The 19,820-nt window shown below is 33.7% G+C and overlaps 1 protein-coding gene across 5 annotated transcripts in view; it reads right to left on the reverse strand.

The window, feature by feature from the left end:
* MON2 (MON2 homolog, regulator of endosome-to-Golgi trafficking) overlaps window positions 1-19,820 on the reverse strand; it is a 204,650-nt gene that overhangs the window by 107,501 nt on the left and 77,329 nt on the right. For all 5 annotated transcript variants that reach the window (XM_082422679.1, XM_082422677.1, XM_082422678.1 and 2 more), the window contains exons 24-30: window positions 15,746-16,039; window positions 13,501-13,699; window positions 8,540-9,168; window positions 4,469-4,612; window positions 3,836-3,853; window positions 3,419-3,547; window positions 120-310 (exon numbers count right to left, since the gene is read on the reverse strand). In XM_082422679.1, the coding sequence (XP_082278805.1) occupies window positions 120-310; window positions 3,419-3,547; window positions 3,836-3,853; window positions 4,469-4,612; window positions 8,540-9,168; window positions 13,501-13,699; window positions 15,746-16,039 (1,604 nt within the window). The remainder of the gene's footprint in view (window positions 1-119; window positions 311-3,418; window positions 3,548-3,835; window positions 3,854-4,468; window positions 4,613-8,539; window positions 9,169-13,500; window positions 13,700-15,745; window positions 16,040-19,820) is intronic.

Genomic DNA, 19,820 nt, shown 5'->3' on the forward strand with positions numbered 1-19,820 from the left:
AATCTTAAGAGTCAATTACTTTGTTAATGAATAATGAGAAATACTGTTTTTAGAGCAATTACAGGTGTAATGTGTACTTCCTGAAAGACTGTCTTAACTGTAAAAATGAATAAGCTGACCTTTTAGTAAAGAGAAAGTCTTCAAAAGTGTTGGCTAGTTCTGGCCACATACTGTCAAATTTTCCAGAAGAAGCATGCTGCCGGGCAACAGGTAGCCCAATAGAAAGAACTTTGAGGAGGGAAGATACTGCTAGTTTCCATGTGCTTTCAGAAGGGCAGGAATACTTCAAACTGAGAGGAACCCTAAGAGTCTGTGAAAATAAAGACAGTTTAAGATAAGTACTAATTAAAACAAACACACACAGCTTTAATTACTTTAAAAAAGACTATAGCTGAGAGCAAAAAATAATAACATAGGTATTTTCATTTTAAATAGGATGTTATTTTCTAGAAAGACCAATTCTCAGACATGTTCCTCAAATCACACTGCCTAGAAAGATACGCATTTTTTTTTTTTTTGGCCACACCCCGAGGCATATGGGATCTTAGCTCCCCGACCAGGGATAGAACCCGCACCCTCAGCACTGAAAGCACAGAGTCCTAACCACTGGACCGCCAAGGAATTCCCTAGAAAGATATACTTTTAAGTCCTATGTCCATTTTATAAACAATGACCCTGAATAAGGATTGAATAACCTTTTTGAACCTCGGTTTCGCATCATAAAAAATAGGGATGTTTTCTGAAAAGTTAAGAGTAAGAAACTTACAATTTTGCAGCTTCTCCAACTTGATGTTATAAAATTAGAGCATTCTGCCATAGTTCTCCTGGCAGAAAATAATTTGACTGATGGGGTTTCTCCCATCCAAGAGAGATCAATACTGCTTATATTTTTTCACTAATGGTTAGGTAAACATGGCCTAGAGTATCATTACTTTGAAGTCTTATACTTTATCTTTAAAATTCTTTGAATTTTATATCCTACACTAACATTTTAATGTATTTTTTTTCCTTTTCCAAATATTTGAGAAAAATTGATAATTCAAGAACTTGGTTTATTTTATCTTTAACCCTTGAGGACACAGCACAGCATTTGAACTATGTCTAGTGACTAAAATATTGAGACTTACTTTTTAATTGGTCAACTTCTGAGACAGGTTGCTGTTAATCATTAAAGAACTAATTCAGTGGTTCAGAATGAATTTCTCTGGTCATAGTACTATCCAACAACTAGAAGACTAGACTGACCAAACTATCACAGTGAGTTATCCCAGAGCACCATCAATAAATAGTTTTAGGGCTTCCCTGGTGGCGCAGTGGTTGAGAGTCTGCCTGCCAATGCAGGGGACACGGGTTCGAGCCCTGGTCTGGGAACATCCCACATGCCGCGGGGCAACTAGGTCCGTGAGCCACAGTTACTGAGCCTGCGCGTCTGGAGCCTGTGCTCCGCAACAAGAGAGGCCGCGACAGTGAGAGGCCCGCGCACCGCGATGAGGAGTGGCCCCCGCTTGCCACAACTAGAGAAAGCCCTCGCACAGAAACGAAGACCCAACACAGCCATAAATAAACAAATAAATAAATAAAAATTAAAAAAAAAAAAAAAATAGTTTTAGCATATCGTCTGATAATGTGCATTAGACTGAAAATTCAGCTTTTATATAAAAATTCTAGTCTGAGAAAGATAAAGAGTAGAAGAGATATATTTTCATATTTTCATGTTACGGAGTGAACATAAAACCTGATTTCATCATCCTCCACACAAATGATTACTGAATACTCACACAGTGAACATGTGAACCATTACATATTAGCATGAAACGGGCCTCTACTAACAGATAATTCGCCTACCCAGAATCTATTTATCCCTTTTCCTTCCCCACATCCAGTTGGAAATTAGGGTAAAGAGATGATTAGTTTATTAAGCCAATCAATCTACTCCATTTCTCTGGCCATAATCACTGGTTCAAGACTGGGCATGGGACTAAAGCCGATTCACTTAATTTTAGTAACTTAGGAAGAATCTGATAAACCCACACACACACACACACACACACACACACACACCTGCTACTGACATATAATCCCTTTATTAGCCTACAACTATGAGGGGAAACATAGTTAGGATGCAGTCAACCCCTTGGAAAGCAGAACAGGGAAAAAAATTTTGGTTTTTGGTGATACTACTGAACCACTGGATCAACCAACCCTAAAGCCCTCCATCTCTGAATTTTCCAACTAAGCCTGCCCCTTTATTGTTAAAGTTAGTCAGAGCCTGAATTTTTGTCATATGCAAACAAAAGAATACTAAATTATACACCGGCCACTCTGAATTAACATGTTATAACTCAAGATTAGATAAATGAAAAGTATGGTTTACTACTAGATTAATATTTTACCAATGTCAAGGGAATGTTAAGCACAGCAAATATATTTGATTTATACATTTATTTTTTTAAATATTTAAGCAACTAATACAGAGATTGGCATATAGTATATACTCAGTAAATGTATATGGAACTGGAAAATTCAGTTCTTGCTGTCACGAAGCTCACAATTTCTAAGGAAGGAAGAGCCTTGTCCAATTAACCACAATGCAATGTAGTAAGTGTCATCAATGAAGTGTTCCAGAGTACAGAAAACTGATTATTTAATTCCTTAAAATATACAAACTGATTCATGTCACTCCTCCATGTTCAAACCTTCAATGGTTAAAGAATAAAATCTGATGCCTTATGATGGCTTGTAATACCCATAGCCACTTTTTCAGACCTATTCCAGGCCCTGCCACCTCCCTAAGTGGGATTTCTCAACACTGCTTTAAAAATATACCATGATCTTTTATATTGCTTAATTGATCTATATCTCCTTCTCCCTTTTTGCTGGTACTCCTTCTTCAAATGTTACTTCTGTTAATCCTTGCCAAGATCCCCTAGGCAGTGTAGTTATTTCCTTGTCTATTGAGGGAAGGGGGAACCTAACTTTTTATTCAACACTGACTACTTGGCAAGTATCATTAAATGCCATATCTCAATTGAATCTCTTAATGGTTAAGACATGAAATTTATATTGGTATTACCCTTCTTTTACAGATGACAAACACTCTCAGGCTCATTTGCCCCAAAATCATAGAGCATCCTGTCCTAAGAAACAGGATGCTTATTGTCTTCTGTGGCAAAATTTAAGAATCATAAAAAATCTAATGCACTCTTACTTTAAAATATTTTTCATTAAAAAAACCTTCTCGTTTTAAAAAAACGGCTTCCTAAATAATATCCATGAATGCTGGAGAAGAGTAACTATAAATAATAACAAATTATATTTTCCATTTATCTCAATATATGATAATATATTATTACCTAAAGAGAAATTTCAATAATACTGACATTATTAAATGAAAGTAGGGAAATTAAAAAAAAAATACCTTAATAATATTCTGGAGTACTTTCTCATTCACCACTGCTTTGTGACAGGCTGTTTTTTGGTATAAATCCACAACTACTTCTAAAGACCTTTCAGCAAATGGTACATAATTCAAGGCTACCCATTCCGCCTAGAAAGTAATATTTTCACAGAGTTAAAATAAAAATGAGATTAAATGAAATCACATTGTTCTCAAAGTAAAAGCTTCTTTGTCTTAAAGTTTAGGCCTTGGTTTTAGGCCAGATTATATTACATGCAAAGTTTTCAAAGAGATATGTACTTCATGAAAGAATAATTTTCAGCCAGGCAAAAATTAAAACTATCAGAAAAAGTACATAGAGCATTCTATCAAAAACTGGGAAAGATGTACTTTATTTGTTGCCAATAGGTTAGGACAATTTTAGGAAATTTAACTCACCGGTGCAAATAGTTGGATCTATTGTGATTCCATTGTGTTGCAAGACAAATAGAATGAGAAAAGTTAATACACATTAAAACTACGTTTCGGACCATGTAAGATTATAATTTTTATGTTGAGTGAACAAAATCAGCATGTGCATGCATTCAGAAATTTACTTTTCCCCTAAGCCAAAACAAAGTTAAAATTTGCCAACTATGGCTATAAAAATCTTTTATGTAAAATCCAACTAAATTTCACACCAGTAGTAGACTTCTTATTTAGTACACACAGATTTCTTCATTTTGTATTGCAGATATCTTTTAGATAAGATTAGGCTTAGGGATTTAGAAGACATTTTATAGTGGGGTGAGGACAAAAAGAAAGGAACTTCAAAGAAAAAGTAACATGAAAGGCCAACCTTTCTGGAGAACCGCTTGGGAAAAGAAAGTAATAAACAAACAAACAAACAAAAGGAACACAGAAAAGGTCTTCCAAACAGTGTTTCTTTTCAGCTTAAACTGTTAACATACATATGAAAGTTTATTTGTGAACGAAAATTTTCTGGGATAATCAAAGTCCATCTTAAGTGGAACTGACTATATTTATAAGCCATGAAATCTTACAGAGTAAATATAATTTATAGCAAATTACCTGATTATATTTTGCATTTGCAATGTGTTTTGTTTCTAGCTGTCCATACTGTGGAGGTTTACAGGAAAATTCTACAAATGCCAATAACTGGTCAAATATAGCTGGATACATTATCTGCATGTTTTCCGGTCCTATACAGATGGCCTATAAAAACAATATATGAATAGTAGAATGCATAATCTGAACTCCATTAAGTTCTTTACTGTATATGCTTTTGTTTAACCAAAGAATCGAAAAGACTGTCCTATTTTATGTTAAGTATTATACAATTTTTTATAAGCCCTGAAGGACATTTAAGCTATTTTAAACTATTATTGGATAAAGTGTAGGCTAAATGTATTAATCAGCTAAAAAACGTTTTTTAATTAAAAGTGTGGCTTATTACTTAGCAGACTAAACAAAGGGCAAGCACTTAAAGAGAAATCCCAGGCAGTTCTGAGGTTCCACAATCTGATCATTTGTTCAGTAATATACCCATCAGACCATTTACAATGCTTCACTGACTAAGATGATATTGACTTCTACTTAAGTGATGGCATTAATTTATTGAAATGACAGCTGATTCCTGCATCATGCCTGGTCCACAGACTTTAACAAATAATCATGTTCATTACAGTCGGGAAAATAAGTTATGAATAAAAATTTGTTTCTAAAAGAAATGTATACAGTATATTAATTTTTAACAGGGCAAAGTATATTTAGTGTCTAATGTATCTAAATATATAGACTTGATTTAAAACAAATTTAAAAAATTTAATAGAAATTAAACTTAATACTACAAATAATTTCATAAAACAAAGAATACATATTCTGATACTGCAGATTTTAATTATTTCAAATACATTGAAAGTACTTAAAAATAAATCTTATGTTTTTATTTTCTCTAGCAACAGATGTGTTTTCTCCTCCCATCCTTTCATATTTTCCTGTTTTAGTGTTCGTTTTTCTCTGTGCGAAAAATATTTAATGATATGTTATGGAGTATCTAAAATATATTTGTGCTTTACAAAACAAAAAGCATGATCATTCTACACTTGAGGTACCCTCAAAATACAAAATCAAAATTCAAAGCATTTCAAAATTTTAAGGAATTTCTTTAAAAAGATGTGCAACAACACTTTATATTTTCATGCAATCATGGCTTTTATAACCTGTCAGATAAAAGACTAGTTTTATTTTCCCTCAGAGAAAAGGGAGCCATTTAGCTTTAACTGGTGTTTTAGATAAAATTATCTTCAGGTACAAAGTAGATAAGCAAAGTGCTGCCCATTAGTACGTTAGATTATCCTATAATTACAATGTGAAAGTAGAACAAAGATATCTAATACCATCTTTCCCTACTTGGTTACTTTTCTCAGAAACAGTGAATCATGAACTTGAAAGGTATACAGCCTTTCTCTCTACTAACTACTTCTAATAGTTTCAGGGTCTTCTTTTGAACCCCTTGCTGAGTCTTAACTCTTACAAGTAAACAAGTAGTAATTACTGTGGAAAAGATATAATTACCCTAAATGAATTCTTTTATTTTCAGTGACAAAGGAAGGGAGGGAGGGAAAAGTCTGTGTGGAGACCTTAGAACACTAAGTATCAAAATTTTTCTGAAAATACCTTAGCAACAAATAATGACCTGGACTATATGTTTTGATTTTCAGTGATCCTTTATTAAAAAAAAAAAAAACCTAATAGTGTTACAGTTGAATTCTGGAATCTTAAAATGCATAATATGGAACCAACTCTTTTTTTTTTTTTTTTTTACAACAAACTTCATCTAAGAAAAAGTTATTATTGGCTTTCTTCAGTATTCTGAAGTTTATCAGAAAAGCCTATATATAAATCTGGTAACAGATTTTAGTCCAAAAGCTAAGAATCAATAAGCAATCTGGACAACAGTTCCTATTAGTCCTTGAAAACTGTGTATGTGAAAAAAAGAAAAGAAACTGGACATCTAACCTCTGACATGGTACAAGCCTTCTCTTATTAAGTCATTTAAAATAATTCAATCCGTGTAGCAATAAATAAGATAGATGCAGTCTCCTGATCTCAGAACTCAGGGAAAGCAGATAATATTAATTCTCAGGTCCCCCATGTATGCCAAAATATCTTGGCCAAAAAAAAAAGTTAGCCTACATGACTAAATCATTTTGGCTGTGAACTAGTGATTTGAAAACCAAGGAAAAGACTATGACCCTGAAACCCTAAACAATGTAAAGGTAAACACGAAATTAGAAATGAGTTTTTCCTTTAGGAAGGAAAACAGCTTTTAATCAATAAAATGTTTTGCAGAATAGCTTATTAGTTTATGAATAAAGTCCCAAAGCAAGTAAATTTTGCTTGTGAAAAAATTTTCTGACACCTGTGGGGGGAAATATAAAAACACCCTTACTTGGAAAAAAAAAAGAAAGAAAAAATAAAAACACTCTTTACTAATAATGAAATATGTTTTCTGTTAGGAAATATTAAAGACCCCATATATTTGAATCACATTCAAGTATTATGAAACATCATTTAGATAATCACATAAGTAATAAACAATGGCTAGAGTGAAAATTAGTAATGCAAAATGATATCAATTTATATAAATAAAACTTCCTAAGTTTCCAACAATAAAACTTCCTAAGTTTCCAACTGAAGGTATATACTGCTTTAAAAGCCATTAAAAGTTCAAAGCTTAGAACAAATTCCTAGTAGTTGGGAAGAATGAGTCTATTTGTTTTCTTATTGCAAAAGCAGCAGTTTTTTTTGTAAATAAAATTATATACTTTTCTCCCTGGAAAAAAGTTTTGGGGGTTTGTTGTTTGCTTTTTGTTTACTATCCTCTACACATATATAAAAGCTTGAATTAAACATCTGAAAGTTCTAGATTATGGGTATCTCACAAGGCCTATGCTCTCTTTCTCTAATATATTAACTTTTCCATTCCCTCTAAGGCAGTGTATAAGCAACTTATGTTCACAGTCAGGGAGAAAAAAGTTATTATTGACAGGCTACTTTTCTTCCCCCACTGAAAATAAAAGCAGCTCTTTTGATTTCAATTATGGAAAACTGATATCCCTATAATAAAGTTTTTAAAATGCCAGATTCTCTTAGATTTTAAGTTTCTACGCAATTTGTTTCTCTGCACAGTGTAACTAGGGGTAAAGAGATCAAGGAATTACTGCTCAGCTAGACTTCCTCCAGAGTCATTCAAGGCGTATTATGGTGTAGTAGAAACCACCATTCTTACTGTGAAAGTTTTCTTCAATCCAGTTGGATACAAGGCAACCATTTAATTAGAATACATGATCTTCAGTACACAAGTGGCTACTGATAACACATGTGTAATCAGATTCTAATACTTGCATTCTAATTTTGTTAGAACGTCATAGCTACTTTGTTGGGATTGCTGGCTCTTCAGGTGGCATTTTTTTTGTTTAGCATTTTGGTTGTTGTGAATTGTGCTAATAATTACCTTGACAGTTTAAAAAAATTATTTGATTTTGATGTGGTCTTGCTTGCTAACTGGAATCTGCTCAATAATTTTTAGGTCTGTTTTAATATATATATACATATATATTTTGCAGTAACAAAACACACATAGGTTAAAATATATCTTTTTAAAATTTCTGTGAGAAAAATACTTTATAAATTTATTCTTACTCCTTTTTTAAAAAATATAGGCTTCCAACAATTCCAGAGCTAAATTTAAGTACAGATGAAAGAAACCAAAATATAATCCCATGGCTTATTAATTTTCTAATTATAGAAATACTTTACTAAAGTTGTCATTCCAAAAGTATATCCTCTTGTGAAGAGTTGTATGAACAAACCAAAAAAGCTGGTGAATAGAAGCAAGAGAATGCAAGCAGTTTCTTAAAGACTCTCAAAATAAACCTGAAATATCTTTTAAAATATATTAGAAAAATAAAAGTTTTAAAAATAACTGGATCTTTACAATCTTGAATTCATCCCAAAGTATACATACACAACAATCTTGATGATCCAGAATTTATCCCAAAAAATATATAGCAAAGTAAAAAAAGTTCCAGAGAACCATATGCAATATTGCTTAGACAGCCACTAAAATTCTATTACCTTTTGGAGAACATCTAGAGCTGTAAGTACAGCTTCCTGTAAACTTGTCAAAACTGCTTCAGTATAAGATGGAAGAATGAAAGGGGATGCATCTGAACTTATTGGGACTGAAACGGCACTGTGTAGTATGACTCCCAACTTTTGCAAATCATCCATGTTGAAACCAGTTTTTATGTGTTGGTAAAGAGCTGGAAATATCTGAATTAAAGCTGTAAGAAAAGGCTGGCTGGGAATGAAAGTTAGTTTATCAAAAGTAATAGGAGGCTTAGTGCTTTCAGATCCAACTCTATACCAGGTATTCCATGCAGCCCACCAGAGATTCAAATCTTCAAGCTCATCAGTAACTATGGGTGGCTCAGAGCTGCTATATCTTCCAAGTCTTTCTCCAATGGAATCTGTTCTTACAAATGGCCTGTTCAGGCCAGGGCCTGATATGGACCCTAAAAGGACAGGCACAGGGACATGAACTGCAGGTGGTGTCTCAGGCTTATCTGAGTCTCTGACAGGGGTCACAATCTGTAAAATTTCCTGGAAGCTTTTCAGCGCAGCCAGAGATACTTCATTGTTTTTGCTGAGTGCTGCTGATTGTATATGGTCAAGAAGAACATCCCATGCTCTTGAAAAATCTCCTATATTAGGAAGAGGAAAAAAAAAATTATCACCATAAAAGTGATCAAGTTTTCTCTTACTATTAGACACTTTAAAGTTTATTTGCTTTATTTTTCTGCTTAAATTCCTATAGAACTAGAAAAAATACGCTAAGGTACTAACAATGTGAATTAAAATCATTACAACCCAAAAATCCAGTAAAAACTTTTTGTCAGCTACAGGAACAAACAGCATCAAGAAGAGGATAATGAGTATATCAAACAAGGTTTTGGTCTTAAAAATAAAACTCTGTAAATGTATGTATACATGTTTCTATTCTAGTACTTTTGCCTAAGGAGAACAGAATAAAAACTTAAGAGGGTGAAAACAAAAACTTTTCAGTAACATCTTCAGTCTATCCATCTACCTTTATTAATGACTAAGTAAGATGTTCCCATTCTTAAGCATATTGGAAAAGTTATAATAGTATGATACACGTTTTTTTATCTGTCTAAATGTTTAAAATAAACTGTAAATCATACTCCATAAAAATCTTAACTTTACACTTTGGTTTTCATATTTAAATAATTTTACAGTAGCAGAATTTTCTTAAACATTTTTCCCCCTATCAGTGAGTTGCCAGGAGAAAATGCACCATAAAGATTAGACTGTCCTTTTACAATGAGTCTAAATTTATTTCTCCCATGTAAAACCGAGTCGACTGATCTACCATCAGCAGAGCACGGGCTGAATGGTAGCTGTTGTTTCCACTAATCAATTCAATCTCTTGCTCTACTCCTGTGACCAACTAAGCACGTTTATAATGAAACTCTCTATGGCCAGGTGTGGTTTGTTCCTATAAAGCCCAGCAAAAAATGATCTTGTTCCTACAGACATCTAGCCCAATGGCTTTGTTAGTAGCATGGATTATTACCCACCTATTTGTATTTAAATAATGCAAAAATCAGAGAAACTGACATTCTACAAAGGATAACATAAGTAGGCTATGAAACAGAGATAACTGAGGTTTAAAGAATTTCACTTCACAAAAGCTATCAAAGACTAGATGTTTTTTCAAGAAGGGATAAACCCATGTGACTGAGGAAACATTCAGTTAATTGGAAAGCTGGAACTAAGTCTGGTATAAAACAGTAAGTACTGCTCTGCCTTTATAGGATAAATGATAACACTTGCCCAGTTATATGCCTCTTCCTCTCCATACTCTTTTTTTTTTAAAAAATTGAAGTATAATTTACATACAATAAAAAACAGATTTTTCCGTAAGCTGTTCAAGGAGTTTTAAAAATTTTTGTCTAAAAACTATCAAAACAACAAAACAAAATACCTCTGCTTGTTGCCATTCCAGCCCAAAAGTCAGATGAAACATTACATTTCCCCACCAGAATGGTGACCAAGTCTCAGATTTAGAATATTCCATGCCATAGGAAGGAAAAAACCCTGCAATTCTTTCATTAATATACTCTATGTCTAGGAAGAAGTCTTCTTTCTAAAAGACTAGGTATAATTATATATTGCACATGGTTATGTTAAAAATATTAACCGCATTATTTAAAATATTTTTTAAATTTTTTATACAATTTTTAAAGGTTACACTCTATTTACAATTATTACAAAATACTGGCTACATTCCAGTGTTGTAAAATACATCCTTGTAGCCTATCTTATACCCAATAGTTTGCAGCTCCCAGTCCCCCACCCCTATATTGCCCCACTTCCCCCCTGTCCCCACTGGTAACCACTAGTTCGTTCTCTGTATCTGTGAGTCTGCTTCTTTTTTGTTATATTCACTAGTTTGTTGTATTTTTTAGATTCTACATAGAAGTGATATCATACAGTATTTGTCTTTCTCTGTCTGACTCACTTCACTTAGCATAATGCCCTGCAAGTCTACCCATGTTGCTGCAAATGGCAAAATTTTCAACTACAAGAAAAAAACTGCAAAAAACCACAAACATGTGGAGGCTAAACAATATGCTACTAAACAGCCAATGGATCACTGAAGAAATCAAAGAGGAAATCAAAAAATACCTACAGACAAATGAAAATGAAAATACAATGATCCAAAACCTTTGGGACGCCAGCAAAAACAGTTCTAATAGGAAAGTTTATAGCAATACGAGCTTACTTCAGGAAATAAGAAAAATCTCAAATGAACAACCTAACTTTACACCTAAAGGAACTAGAGAAAAAAGAACAAAACCCAAAGTTAGTAGAAGGAAAGAAATCATAAAGATCAGAGCAGAAATAAATGAAATAGAGACTAAAAGAACAATAGAAAAGATCAATGAAACTAAAAGCTGCTTCTTTGAAAAGATAAACCAAATTGACAAACCTTCAGCCAGACTCATCAAGAAAAAAAGGGAGAGGGCCCAAATCAATAAAATCAGAAATGAAAAAGGAGAAGTCACAACTGACACCACAGAAATACAAAGAATCATAAGAGACTTCTATGAACAACTATACACCAATAAAATGGACAACCTAGAAGAAATGGACAAATTCTTTGAAAGAATCTCCCAAGACTGAACCAGGAAGAAACAGAAAATATGAACAATTATTGGTAATGAAATTGAATCAGTAATTTAAAAACTCCAACGAACAAAAGTCCACAACCAGATGGCTTCACAGGTGAATTCTACCAAACATTTAGAGAAGAGTTAACACCTACCCTTCTCAAACTACTCAAAAAAAAAACTGCAGAGAAAGGAACACTTCTGAACCATTCTATGAGCATCACCCTGACACCATAATCTTATTCTAAAATGATAAAAACCATTTCCTAGTGTTCAAATTATAAAAAATCATCAAAGCTACATGAACTGCATCATGTCTTCATTTTTAAAAATCTAAATCTACCTATTAGTTCTTAGCTTTTAAGATAAAGTAACTATCACAGAGGTATTAAAAATGATGCTTATTTGTCAAAACTCAGCAAACATACAGTTAAGATTGGTGCATTTCATTATATGTAAATTTTACATGAAAACAAAAAACTAAGATTTAAAATGTATATGTATGTACATTATATATATGTATGTGTATATATAAAATAGAGAGAGCCCTAAAGTGCCCATGATGAACACCACACAAAAATGCCTATGAAAAGAGTAAATATGCTTATGCTTTAACATAATGAGGGGGGAAAAAAGCCAACCATAAAATAATAAATTAAAAAAATAATATGTACAACTTGTTCACAATTATGTACAAAAGTACTTCTGTTCACTTTTCTCAACCACTCCCATCCCTACCACTAGCATTGAAGGAAGGTATTATAATCTACACCACAGTTTCTCAATCTCAATACTACCGACATTTTGGGTGGGATAGTCCTTTGCTGTAGGGGCTGTCCTGTGCATTGTAAGATGTGTAGCAGCATCCCTGGCTGCTACTCCCCCCACAAGCCAGTAGTGCATGTCCTTCCCCAGTTGTGACAACCAAAACTGTCTCCAGACATTGTCAAATATCCTGTGGGGGGAGGGAGTAGGTTGGGCAAAATTGGCCCTGGTTGAGAGGTACTGATCTACACCACCAACAGTTTCCTCACCAGTCTAACAGTATCCTACCATTCTTCTTTGTGGACATTCCATTCCACACATACCATCTGAAGTGATATTTCTGAACTGCATATCTGATCATATCACATCATGTTTATAAAACCTTCCAGTGGTTTTCAGTGCTCTTAGAATGAAGTCTTAACTTTTGAACATAACCTACAAAGTGTTCCATGCTCTGGCCTCTCTCTACCTCTACATCCTCACGTGGAATCACACTTTTCCGTGTTCTCTTCATCCCAGACCTTCAAACATGCCGGCGTCCTCACCATCCCCATCTCCTCAATCTTCTCCCATCTCTTTTACACATTCTCTCTGCCTGTAAGGCTCTTCCCAGTTCCTCCTACCCTTGCCTGATGAACTACTACTCAGATAAAATACTGCTTTCTCAGGGAAGCCTATACATATCGCACTGGCCTGGTCAAATATCTATTATAAGCACACAATCTATTATACGCTCCTTTTAGCACTGATCATTGTAGCAATTTTGTATTTATTTATGTAATTATAGTTCTTCCCTCATACCCATGATATAGCAAGGACGGTAGCATTTGGCTCATCACTGTATCCCCTAGAGACTCACCCACAGTAGGTGCACAGTACATATTTTTTCAGTGAAATGAATGAAAACGTGCATATGCTCACGCACACACCACACATAACACAAAGATTGGCAGTTAAGATAGATTATTCTTGGAAAGTAGCATTGTATATGAACTTTAAAGAATCTCCTGTATTTTCCAAATTTCCTTTAACATTAATTATTTGTATACTCAGAAAAAAAAATTGTGTATCTACCTAAAGGTTGCAGTAAATATCGTCTAGTGTTGAAGATTCTTGCTACTCCAGCCAATGTTAAAACCCATGTCTCAGCCCACTGCTTCTCTGCTGTGTCCCTTGAATGATGAATGAGAATATTGCCACCTCCGGACTCAATCTTTTCTTTGTCTGCAGTGGTAGAAGACTCTCGAACTCGGTCCAATAGATGAAAGAGAACCTAAATATTTATAACAATGCATATAAAAAGTATTGATAACACAGCTCAAGTAACAGCATAGAAAATTAGGCATTGTTACAAAGAATTACACCTGACATTCTGATCAATCCCCATATATTAGACGAAACTGACCAACAGAGGTGTCCTTATATTAAGTTTATCCTTAAGGTCATGGAATATGAAAAATTAAAATAAATTGGATAGACTACTGTCTCAGACTTACTGAGCTGAGGCGCCAATGGAGCATCTAGGGGGTAACATACAAGAAGGGAATGAAGCTAAGGAGAGGGATCCAGGCAAATATATAACTATGAGTGACATCTGGACAGAGGTTACTGCTGAAACTTCAGGACTGGATGAAGGTGCTTGAAAAAATTCAAGCAGGAAGCGGTTGGGATTTGGGGAATATTTACATTTAAAATGTAGAATCAGAGGAAGTAATAGGAGCCAAAAAAATAAAATAAAAATTGAACAGAGAAGCATACGCATGCTGTGGAACAGAAGCCAAAGGAAGAGAAATTTCAAGGAAAAAATAATCAGCAGTATTAAATACTACAAAAAATGAGTAGGATAAGGATTGAGCATAGGGCAAGAGACTTGGCAATTAGAAGACTACCTGTAGAGCCTATGAACAATTTGTGTGGTTCTAAAAATATGGTCTCAGAACCATCAGCATCACCTGGGAGCTTCATAGACATGCAAATTCTCAGTCCCCGCGCCAGGGGAAAGAAATCAGAAACTCTAGGGGGTTGGGGACAGTGGCTCAAGCAATTTGTTCTTTAATAAGTCCTCTAGGAGATTCTGTTACATGCTAATGTTTAAGATATTCTGAAGTAGAATAATCTGTATATCAAATTACAAGGGGGTAAGGGAATGCAGAGGAAGTGAGAAAGAAAAAAAATTATTGAGATTTAGGCAGCAAGATTAACAATGAAGCTGTCTGAAAAGAAAACAGGAATCAGAGAAAATATCAGTTTGTTTTTTAAAACAGTAAAGGACTCTTCAGCATGTTTGTGAACTGAGAAGCCAGGGGATAGAGTTGAAACAGAAGACACAAGAGAGGACTTCCCTGGTGGTCCAGTGGTAAAGACTACGCTCCCAATGCAGGGGGCCCGGGTTCGATCCCTGACATCCCTCATGCCGCGTGGTGCAGCTAGTAAAAAAAAAAACAAAGAAAACCAGAAGACATAGGAGTGGGGAGCAGGGCTTTTAATTATTTTTATTAGGGAACATACATTATTAATTTTTTAAGAAGACATTCTGGGGTCTTTTTATTAAACTGAAAACATTGTTAAATACAATGAAGGTTTACCATTTTGCCTATCATCAAACTTGCTGATTTCAAAAATTCACAGAAGCAATGAAAAGATTATAAATAGAATTTTATTAAAATGGAACAGATTAAACAAAAAACAGAGAGCTTTTAGCAAAGAGGGGATGCTCACTAATAAGCTGTTGACTTTGTAAGAACATTTTAAAAAGAAGATAAAATTGAAAAATTAAAATATGAAACTGCATATTTAATGAACAAACATGGAATTTACAAATTGGAGGTGGTTTTTGTTTGGTGAGTCTGCAAGTAAATTTCACTATTGCTGAAATTCTTTACTTATAAAATTTTCATTTGACTATATTATATTTGAATTATAGGTAGTGGTTTAGCAACTACTAGTTTTATTACCACAGGGGAAAACGAGGAGAAAGGGAAGTGCAAAGGAGATAAAGAGATAAAAAGATGAGGCTTTTAGTATTTAATCTGATCTATGTGAGGTGCAATTAAAAATACGACAAAGCTAACATTTTCTGTTTTGCCAAATGCACAGACGGAAACTCTTCTTTAAAAATTAATAGGAAGAAAAAGAATATATATGTATAACTGAATCATGTTCAGTGGAAGTGAGACTAACACAACATTTTAAATCAACTAGACTTCAATAAAAAAACTAAAAATTAAAAAAATTTTAAATTAATAGGAACAAGTTTAATTGAAAAAGTATATAAACATATCTCAATTAAGAACTGATAACTCAAGCTATTTTACAGTACCTTCCAAATAACAGTGTGCCACGTTGAGTGCTGTAGTAAAGTTCCATGTGCACCAATTGTCGAAAACAGAGTTTGCCCTGCACTCTTCCTGACAGCAGGACGGGGGTCCACACATAGTTCACCCAGTTTTGCATAAAGACACAACCACAAGCAATCAAACGGTGGTGCAGGGTGGAACGGCCGATTTAAAACCACTCCTTTCTCTTCCGCCTGCTTTTGCTGTGCTGCCTCTTCGTTATTTAATTCTTTTTCAATAGTTTCTCCTCTTTGGAAAAAATAATCTGAAATATTCCACTAAAAAGCAAAGGAGAAAATATCAATTTATTCATAGATTTTATTTTAAACACATAGATATGCAACACATACTTTTTCAGAATTAAAAAAACAATTATTTCAGAAACTCCTTTTCAAGTAGAATGGATTTAATGAAAATATCTCCTCTTCTGTCAAGTGTCTCTATCTGATTTCAGAATTTGAGGGAGCAATCTTGTGCTAACATTAATAATTTGAAAAAATTGGTGCAGTCAATGTGGAAAACAGTATGGAGGTTCCTCAAAAAACTAAAAATAGAACTACCATATGATCCAGAAATTCCATTCCTGGATATATATTTGGAAAAAATGAAAACACTAATCTGAAAAGACACATGCACCCCAATGTTCATAGCAGCACTATTTACAATAGCCAAGATATAGAGGTACCTAAGTGCCCATCAACAGATGAATGGATAAAGATGTGGTAGCTAGATAGGTAAATAAATAGATTGTATATATTACATATATATATGTATATCTGTCTATATCTCTCTATATATACATACATGTACACACGCGCACACACACACACACACACGATGGAATACTACTCAGTCATAAAGAAGAATGAAAATTTGCCTTTTTCAACAACATGGATGAACCTGGAAGGTATTATGCTTAGTGAAATAAGTCAGACAAAGAAAGACAAATACTGTATGTTATTATTTATATGCAGAATCTAAGATGATTCAAACAAATGAATACAACAAAAGAGAAAGAGACTCATACAGAACAAACGAGAGGGGAGATGGAAGTGGGAAGGGACAATATAGGAATAGGAGATTAAGAGGTATAAACTATTATGTATAAAATAAACAAGCTACAAGGAAATATTGTAAAGCACAGGGAATATAGCCAATATTTTATAATAACTTTAAATGGAGTATAATCATAAAATTTTTAATCACTATGTTGTACACCTGAAACTAATATAATATTATAAATCAACTATACCTCAATAAATAAAAGAAAAAAAGAAAACAAGTTGGTTCTACCTAGAAAGTTGAACATGCACATACATAAAGACCCAGCAATTCCAATGTAGGCTATGTGCCCTCAAAAAATTCCTTGCACAAGTGCAAGAATCTTTATGGCAGCATTGCTCATAATTGCAAAGACCAAGAAATAATCCAAATGTTCACCAAAGGTAGACTGGATCATTAAATTGTGGTATAATCATACAATGAAATACTTCATGATTAAATCACCAGGGATGAATCTCAAAAATAAATGTTGAGCAAAGAAACAACAAAAGATTAAAGTATGATTCTACTTATTCTGTTTCATAAACAGGCAACTGCAAACAATATATTATTTAAGTATAAAAGCATAAAGTGATAAAAACTATAAAGAAAAACAGGGAAGCAAGTAACAGAAATTTCAGGATACAAATGACTTTGACAGAGGAGACCAGTGCAATCTGAGAGGGGCATATGAAGGGTCTTAAGTAGGGTGACGTGCCATTTCCTGGCTTGGTGATGGGTACTGAGGTGTCTGGGTGTATCTTTACTTCACAGTAAAAATTAAAAGAAATGAAGGACAATGAAAAAGAAAAAAAACGTTTAATATGAAAAATTTTAAGAACATACAGAAAAACAGGGAGAATATATCAATATACTGATATAACCACCACATCTAGATATAACAATTGTTAACATTTTGTCATATTTTCTTCATGCCTATATTTTATAATCTCTACTAGAAAAGGCTTTAAAAAACATAACCATGATACCATTATTACCCTAACAAAATTATTAAACAATCCCTTACTATCATTTAATAATATTTTGTAATTTCATACAAGAGTAATTAATATCTCCAAACATGTCTTACTGAGTTCATTGTCAACCACAGTAAGGTATGTGAATTAATGAGAATTACGTCAATTGTAAAAATGAAGAGAATACAATACCTATGAACATAAATGTAAAATAAAGGAGGTGATATCTAGCAGTAATTTAATCAACACTGAATTAACCAACCACTCTTTGGGAGCAATTAAATACTCAACATGCCTATGTTTTCCCCCATGATTACATTTTTAATTGTAAAATATTAACTTATCTAGTTGTAAGGAACATTAAGTTTGACTTTAAAAACTTGTGAATTATAATATGCATTTAAAAGAGTCTAAATACTTGCCTTTAAATAAATGTATACTGTTTACTTCTCTATATGTTTAATGTAACATTAACAATACCTTAACATAGATTTTATTTCTATACTCAAGATAAGTGAAATGAGGCTCAAGAGGTCAATAGTTTAACAATGAACAAGATGCAGACAGAATTAAAATACTACATGTATATCTGTTTCCGCAGTCTAGGCTCTCTCACTATTATATGCTATCTCCTAAACACCTAACTAAGCAGTGTTGACACACTACAGGACTATGTAAATGGTAGTCTTTATTGAAGCTTTACTTCCTAAATAAGCAGTACATAAAAATGTTACTACTGTCAGAAAGAGAAAGAAAAATACCATATGATATCACTTATATTTGGAATATAAAATATGATACAAATGCACCTACCTATGAAACAGAAACAGACTCACACACATAAAGAACAAACTTGTGGTTGCCAAGGGGAAGAGGGGTGAGGGATGGATGGATTAGGAATTTGGGGTTAGCAGATACAAACTATTTAGAATTGATAAACAACAAGGTCCTACTGTATCTAGCACAGGGAACTATACTCAATATCCTATGATAAACCATAATGGAAAGGAATATAAAAGATAATGTATATATATGTATAACTGAATTACTTTGCCATACAGCAGAAATTAACACAACATTGTAAATCAACTATACTTCAATTAAAAAAAAATGTTACTACCAAAATAACATTAAAAATCAGTTACCCTTGAGACAGCAGAAGCAAGAAGAACTACAATTCTGCAGCCTGTGGAACAAAAACCACATTCACAGAAAGATACACAAAATGAAAAGGCAGAGGACTATGTACCAGATGAAGGAACAAGATAAAACCCCAGAAAAACAACTAAATGAAGTAGAGATAGGCAACCTTCCAGAAAAAGAATTCAGAATAATGATAGTGAACATGATCCAGGACCTCGGAAAAAGAATGGAGGCAAAGACTGAGAAGATGCAAGAAATGTTTAACAAAGACCTAGAAGAATTAAAGAGCAAACACCTAGAAGAATTACAGAATGAACAAACAGAGATGAACAATACAATAACTGAAATGAAAAACATACTGGAAGGAATCAATAGCAGAATAACTGAGGCAGAAGAATGGATAAGTGACCTGGAAGACAGAATTGTGGAATTCACTGCCGCAGAACAGAATAAAGAAAATAGAATGAAAAGAAATGAAGACAGCCTAAGAGACCTCTGGGACAACATGAAATGCACCAACATTTGCATTAGAGGGGTCCCAGAAGAAGAAGAGAGAGAGAAAGGACCCAAGAAAATATTTGAAGAGATTATAGCTGAAAACTTCCCTAACATGGGAAAAGAAATAGCTGCCCAAATCTAGGAAGTGCAGAGAGTCCCAGGTAGGATAAACCCAAGGAGAAACACGCCGAGACACAGAGTAATCAAACTGACAAAAATTAAAGACAAAGAAAAATTATTAAGAGCAACAAGGGAAAAATGACAAATAACATACAAGGGAACTCCCATAAGGTTAACAGCTGATTTCTCAGCAGACACTCTACAAGCCAGAAGGGGGTAGCATGATATATTTTAAGTGATTAAAGGGAAGCACCTACAACCAAGATTACTCTACCTGGCA

Source organism: Balaenoptera physalus (assembly GCF_965194825.1).
Source record: "Balaenoptera physalus genome assembly, chromosome: 13".
Taxonomy (NCBI): domain Eukaryota; kingdom Metazoa; phylum Chordata; class Mammalia; order Artiodactyla; family Balaenopteridae; genus Balaenoptera; species Balaenoptera physalus.